This window comes from Anguilla anguilla, chromosome 4 (assembly GCF_013347855.1).
Source record: "Anguilla anguilla isolate fAngAng1 chromosome 4, fAngAng1.pri, whole genome shotgun sequence".
NCBI classification, from domain to species: Eukaryota; Metazoa; Chordata; class Actinopteri; order Anguilliformes; family Anguillidae; genus Anguilla; species Anguilla anguilla.
In genome coordinates this window covers 45,517,346-45,524,834 of record NC_049204.1, presented here as the reverse complement: position 1 = coordinate 45,524,834, position 7,489 = coordinate 45,517,346, and the positions used below count along the sequence as shown (strand labels likewise).

Below are 7,489 nucleotides of genomic sequence, written 5' to 3'. Positions count from 1 at the left end.
CAGTGGAATCCAGCATCTTAGCTGGAAGACCCATTCAGACCAGACAGCAGTGTAAACTAAGTGATTTCTTATTAAGAATTTTTTAGCAGCAACTTTGCAAATTTGAGCCACAATCTTCCCTGCATCGGTCACAGATTGCTAAAAACCTCCACTACCACACTGTGTGTGGGAAATTTAGCTGCTGGAAGATTGAAGATAATAAGGCATAAATAATAAAGAGTTTTTAAATTCAATCTGCAAGCGGCCGTGGAATGAAAGTCTTGAAGGAGGAACGACTGACCGAGGATTGCGCTCTTCAGTCAAACTTTCAGAAGGAAGGATGGGAAGTTAAAGTACGAGAGTGGAGGCATAAATCCCACCAAGCAGCTTAAAGCTGCTTCTGCACTGTCGATGTTTGCAAAAGCAAGTATATCCCCAGTATATTCACTGACCTCAGATTCTCCAGTCACAAAGAGATAAAGTGAAACGTCACATTCTCATTTTCTAAAGTGAGAATTTAATACCGTTTCCTGCACCGATGGTTCATCTTGCAGGATTCATTAAGGGGGGTACTGAGTCATTTGCCCCGACCCAAAAAAATTAAATCAAAAGACTTTTTCTAAATGGAACGCAGCAAATCGGGTCAGGGATATTGCTTTAAATGTAGCTCTTTTTAGAGTTTTTTGTTGAAGGAACTGTTTATATGCTCTGATGCCACAGCTTTCACACACACACACCCACACAAACTACTTCTGTGTAGGGTGCAGAACCCCAGTTCAGCATGTAGACACACTCTCATACACATGCATGTAAATACGCATATTGTGAGTGTGTATGTGTGCATGTGTGTGTGCAGTGCACTTAACTATTTGGTTGTGAAGACCGTAACATGAGGGGCAAAAATTGTCATAGCTACGTCCTGTCAGTGACAAAACTGCAAGAAAGGCCTACAGGAAGCTTACACATTATTGCAAATGACACTGAACAGAACATAATACTCAGACCAATTGTGTTCTGTGAATGCTGAAAGCACTCAGCATTCATACAGTGTCCAAATACAGCTTCCACAATCATCGAATGCGCCCACAGTATGCAGTTATTGTCTTCAGTGAATTAGTGTGACACTGTACATATCATGTAATTGATAGCTTTTAAAAAATGTTTTTAAATGTATGGGTTTTTTTTACTTAAAAAAAAGGAAGAAAAGGAAGGTGCAGGAAGAAGATCGCACTGCTTTTGAACTGAGAAACATAAGGCCACACAGACAGGTTTAGCCCAGAGTCACAGCTTCACTCAGAAACAGATTTATTTACATCAAACAATAGGAAAGTCACTGTGGGAGGTTGTCAGGTCTTGAAAGCCCATGCTGCTCTTTTCGAATGTTAGACACTGTCTCCTTGACCTCCATCGTCAGTGCTGGAGTGTCAGAGAGGAGTGTCAGTCCTTTGAGAAAGAGAGACAGCGAGAGAGAAAGAGTGGCCGGAACAGATGACAAGTCTTTTCATTCTTCAGCCCTTCACTCTGTTGGTTAGTACAGGTAGTAACATGCAGCAGTTCAGTCTGAAGATTTCATCCCCACCATTCTTCCTAGTGTGCCTTCATCTGAGAGAAAGCTTGCAATGCAGTGTAATGCTAGTGGAAAAAATTTAACGTCCTGTGTCTGTAGTTACTTTGTCAACCGCAATAAACACCTGGCTTATTGTATGTTTTGTATAAAGCCTAAAATATATTGAAACAAGTGACCAGTTAATCTTCAGACTGGCACATCTGTATCGGAAAATCCGTTAAAATCATGACCCAGTTCGGATAAACAGACTGGAGGGTGGAACATTTGGAAAACAGGTGTGAGGAAGATTTTTTTAGCACTGAATGTTGCACGTTGTGACATCATCATCCACCCACTTTTATTCTGAAATCATTCACCTGTTTATTTTCTGTTCTGACATTCCATCTCTTTTATCTCCCTCCTTGTGTTTTCTATGGCCATTGGTTTTTTTTCCCAGCCATCTCATGCATTCTAAATCACCTTCAACTCCCTTGTATTTTTTGACACCATCAGCTCACCTTCCTTGTGTCTCATCTCTTCAAAGTACATTGAGACATCATTGGCCATTTTGCAGTTTGACAGAATTAATTCCCAGGCATTCTGACAAGATCAGGACGGCTGGAGGTCAATCCAGCACAAGCAAAGGCTTCCTAATTGTCAAATTCTTCCTAATTATGTCAGAGTGCACAGCATTCCTATTCCAAAATGTCAAATATCTTCTTTTTTCCGTTTACAGTCCACTGACAGAATATTTAGTTTCTGCACACGCTGTGAATACCTCAGCACTTGACTATAAGACACATGACATGATACTGTTTCTGAAAGAATGTTGATGTGTCTGTATTGTGTAGTGCTGAGAGCTCACTGGGATTATGGTGTCAACCCCATAGAAAAACTCCTTCACGTCTTTTAAGATGATGGGATTTTCACAAAGAAACACCTGTCCCACTGTATGGGCTGTAACTATGACTGCAACTAACTGTAAGTGGGCTCTCTGTGTTCCAGGGTTTTGTGGCTTTTGAAGAGCTGTTGTAATAATGTGCTGCGGTAAAGTCTTCACAAAACCGCTCACGAGAAAATGGAGAATGTGGGCCATTTTGGAATAATGGAAGATTGGGTCTTGATGTGCAGAGTTTTCTTTAGCCAGTTTTGAGGGTGTGCTTGATCAGATCACTGGGGAGATCTGGTGCTGTGTTGTTACTCCCTGTCAGGGTGCAGCAGAAATGTGGTATGCTGGGGATAAAAATAGTGCATAGATTCACAGCCAGTGCGTAAGGACACGCAGAAGACCTGCTCAGAGGGTTCGCCATCAGTGTAAAGTGATGGAATGAGTGTTACACAAACATCTTCAAAATCTCATCACGTTTATAATCGACACAATGATCCAAGAACAAACAACAGCAAATTGACACATATTTCATCTTCTGCTTCAAGTGTTGCTCTACTATAGCCATGAAAAAAGATCCTAGAAAGTGAATTGTTTAAAAAAGAAAAAGAAATGTTTTCTAAAATTGGCACATTTTCAGTATGCCAGTCGCACTCAACACTTGACACTGTTGTCTCATATTTAGGGCCCCTGATATTAGTATTTATTTATTTATTTTGTTCCAGAAAATAGTTTACATAACGATCAGTCCGTCCGTCTCAATATCCAAATCAATCACAGAATCTCCGGCTTGTTCTGCTATATTGATTTCCCCCAGGTTGACCTCCACGTGCAAAACAAAATGGCTGTTCATGGATTTAAAAACATACCCAGAGAAACCTGGTGATACCTGTATCACATCCATAAAGAGCTGCAGTCGGCATATGCAATAATAGGATGAGGGTGAGGGGGGGCTCATTAATGTCCAAAAGAATGGAAAAAAGTAGAATAAATCACTGAGCCCACTTGACTTGAGGGGGATTTGCACCAGGTATCCTGACAACTGTGGGGTTTCACCATGATCCTGGTAATGATGAATGATCGGGGGTGGCAAGGGGGGCATAGAAGGGGGACCTATGCAAAGAGAGAGAGAAAGAAAGAGAGAGAGAGAAACAGAGGCATTCAACTACTGAATTAACCTCCTGTTTTCTGTCTTTGGAACGTATGCCATGGGAAATCAAGTGGTTCAATCAACCGCTGGTGCAAATAAGGAGCCTTACATATGAATACACACACGCACGCAGATATACCCCTTTTCTCCTTCCTGGGTTCGTGTTTGTGATTAGTCATCTCGTCATCGTCGGTCACACACAGGACACCACTATAGTGACCGGCAAGGTCCATCGACACATTGATTTGTGGCAGAAACACAAAACCAAAAGACTGCAAAAAAAAACCAAAAAGAAAACTCTTCAACAAATTTAAAACTCACGCTTTTTTTGCGTGGTCACGAGCCGTCAAACTCAGCCTACGCCATGTCTTCCCGCCTGTGGCTCGTGGTTCAATGGCAGGACCGTGGTGACAGCGTTCCCACAATGTTCTCTTATCATCTGCTTAACGTTACCACCACGCCGTCGTGTGGCTACACTGTGACAGCGATATCGTGGGAGGGTAACGTGCGAGCTGGAGCGCCCCGCCGTTTCCTCAGGGTAGAACAGGCACGATTCCGCCGTCTCCGAGATGGTATAAGTTCACTAAGATGTGTACGAGACCGAGGCAGGTAGGCAGGTGCATAAACTGTAGGCAGGTACACTTTTAAAAGTTGTTGAAAGTGGTTTTATCATGTAGGGTTTTGGCTTGACTGTATGTCTGAAATCACACACTGAAGCCTCTTATCAGCCTCTTATCAACTTGCATCACTCTGGGTTGGAATTGGTCTTGGTTGCACCGAGGGCAAAGAAACCTCAGTATTCCATCTACATCTTAACAGTTCATTTAAAAAGCAACAACAATGAAAAGTTACATCCTTCTGTCCATTTTTTTCCACTATCACTGGCAGGTAGTGCTAAACAGAAACTCTCTGTCCATGGCTAAATAAGTTTACCCACACAGAGACAGGACACGTGGCATTAGACATGCGGTACGAGCAGCCATATTCTTCTCTTTGCGTCTGAGCCAGTGTACAGACCGCTCTGCTCATCATTTTAAGCCTGGCCCAGACTGCGGCCTCACACTAAATGACACTATTAAGTTCTCTTAAGTTTTCATCTGTGAAACATTTAATGAAATTTCTGCTCACTGATGCATTGTTAATGCATATTTCCAGGGCCTGTTTAGACAACAGCCATATCAGTTATACCTTCCTTCCCTCCTTATCACAACATTGCTCTTTTTTCCTGTTTAATAAATACATAATGTGCAAGCCCATTTAAAGAAAAACAGAATGTCTGGCTCAGCGCTAGGGGTGGGTGAAAAATTGATACAGCACGGTATTGCGGTACTTTCTTCTGTGATACGGCATCGATACAGAGGCGCCACGTATCAATAATCTATCAAAACATATACGCATTTTCAAATGCATATTATTTTTTATGTGATGTTAATTCAGGATGCAGAGGCGAAGAGCCATCCTCTGTGGAGTGCATTCAAATCATATAACTGCACACCTCGTAGTGGACTCAGTGAATTCTGTTCATGCCATGGTCGCTTGAGAAAAAATTAAGACAAGGGCACTCACTAACTGGCAGGAGAGGTGCAGTTTCCTTGGCAACACATATGGGTCAGACTAATACCTGGAAAACAACCACTGCCATCCCATTATAAACATTAGTTTACCATACAAAGAAAACATTACATCATGATTCCAGCAAATAGCCCAAACCATAGATAGTACCTACAGTAGCAACCAGACTCATTCTAGTCCCTCTCGTTCTAGTCAAGTAGCAAGCCAGTGCTATGCTAGGTTCGCCATCACTTGTGTAACTTATTAAAATTCAATCTCAACTTGGGTAAAATGGGTCTCACAGTATGTTTTCTATCACGGATAACTAGCTAGCCACCGTAGAAAAACTGGCTTCATTCAGTTGAGCGCATATGTGATGAGATGGGAGCCAACATAACCTAACAACACAGAAAACAACATGGACACTCGCTAAATCGAATATGGCACACATTTACACCAAACTGCTTAGCAAGCACAGTGTTGATGTAACTAAGATATTCAATGAAAAACAAGTGTTGATACATGTTCCATACGCGCCATCTGAAACTGCAGATGACACAGCTGCTGCCCATCTAAAACTGCTGACATTGCGGTGCTGATGATTGGATGAATCTCACCATTTCATTTCAGTTCTTTCCTTAAATGTATTAATTAAATTGTATTGAAGCTGCTGAAGGGGCCCGATGTTCTTTAATATTTTCTTACAGGATGCTATGTGTTCATTGTGCTCAGCTGCACAAGTAAAGATTTTAACTGAAATTAACTGATGCAATGATTTTGATTATGGGGTGCAATGGGTTTTGGCATAATTTTCTCCTTAGGCATATGATTTCAACGTTTTACTGTAGTCAAATGGAAAACAAATGAATAAAAATAAAATAGCAATTGTATGGCAATACTCAATTGCAAAAACACAAAGAATCGCAATAATATCATATCGTGACCCAAGTATTGGGATAATATTGAATCGTGAGGTCCATGATGATTCCCACCCCTACTCAGCACTACTACAAACCCAACTTAGTCACAATCTTCCAACAACAGCACTCTGTCATATTAATGTTATCGCTTCACTGAGATGCCACAGCAACAATATTAGATGTTATGAGTGAAGCCATCCTTCACTGTGATGACACAAAACTTCCATATATGTACTGTCTATACACTTTTCTTTTTCTGTTTAAGTACAGACATTTCAAAGAACCCAAACACCAGAAAAAAATATGCCAAAGACCAGCTCTAAAGCTTACCATATATTAAAAAAACAAAAAAACAAAACAAAACTAGTACTTTTTTCAAATTTTTTTCTTCTTCTCAAGGGTAAAAGGTAGTCAAGTCATTAATGTTCATCTTTTTTTTGGCGAAGTTACTAGACCACCCATTCTTTTTCTTTTTATTCCCTGCCCCCCCCCGCCCCCCCCCCCAAAAAAAAAATTATCCCAAAATGTCAGTCCTGATTGGTGGCTTGGCCCATCAATTATCGCCACAGCGATAGAGTGGCCAATGAGAGCAGAAGGAGGGCAAAGCAAGGGTGGATCTGGCTCCCTGTGGACAGCACTTTCTTGTTCTTGGCGGGGTAGGCATACAGCTTGGGCCGGTCCGTGTTGGGCACGATGACTCGGGGGCTCCGAGCACACACCTCGTCCGAGCACATCCCGCTTCCCGAACCGCTCACATCATCCGCTGAGAACGCAAACCAGAGGGAAACTACATTTTACACTGGGGCGTTTCAGGCATTTAGCTTGCACTCTTATCCAGGGCGACTTACAATTAGTGCGCAAAGCTAATCACAAACAAACCCAAGTAGCAAATAATTAGAGTACATCGGTGAGGCCATAACATCCCAGCTAATCCTTTGCTGCTAGAATTAACATGGATGGGAAGGTAGAGAGGGTTTTTTCGGGAAATATAGAAGGGAGAAGATATGAGGAGAGAAGATGAAGAGCGGAAAAGGGAATGAGAATGGGGAAGGGGGGATCGGGGTGGAGATCAGGGTGCAAAACTCACATCTACTGTACTCTCCCTGGTGCAGCTGATATCAGACTCAAGCAAACAACATAAGAAACTACTGCTGTCTATTGCTTCTGAGGTTTTTGGACTTAAGTTTGGCCTGAAGCTTTGACACTTGGTCCTGTCCAGTTGTCAAATCTATGAAACAAGGCAATAAACATCTGGTAATTAAAAGAGAATCTGCTCTGTCCCTGATGACAGAAATCCGAAAACATAAGACAATACTAAAAACAAAACAGCATTCAATTTTACTGTGTCTGTATCTGAAAAGATAAAACAGCACTATGGCATATTTGGCGTTGGGGATTCCAGATTAAATCAGATAAGTCAGTGACAAGAGGCCTCACTTCTACTCGAACAGAGAAGT

At 41.8% G+C, this 7,489-nt stretch overlaps 1 protein-coding gene across 1 annotated transcript in view; it reads right to left on the bottom strand.

Annotated features, from left to right (window-relative positions):
* Positions 1–1,248: 1,248 nt before the first annotated feature.
* Positions 1,249–7,489, bottom strand: part of LOC118226112 (glypican-1-like) — a 102,641-nt gene continuing 96,400 nt past the window's right edge. The window contains exon 9 of the mRNA XM_035415435.1: positions 1,249–6,795. Coding sequence (XP_035271326.1) covers positions 6,590–6,795 — 206 coding nt within the window. The 3' untranslated portion in view covers positions 1,249–6,589. The remainder of the gene's footprint in view (positions 6,796–7,489) is intronic.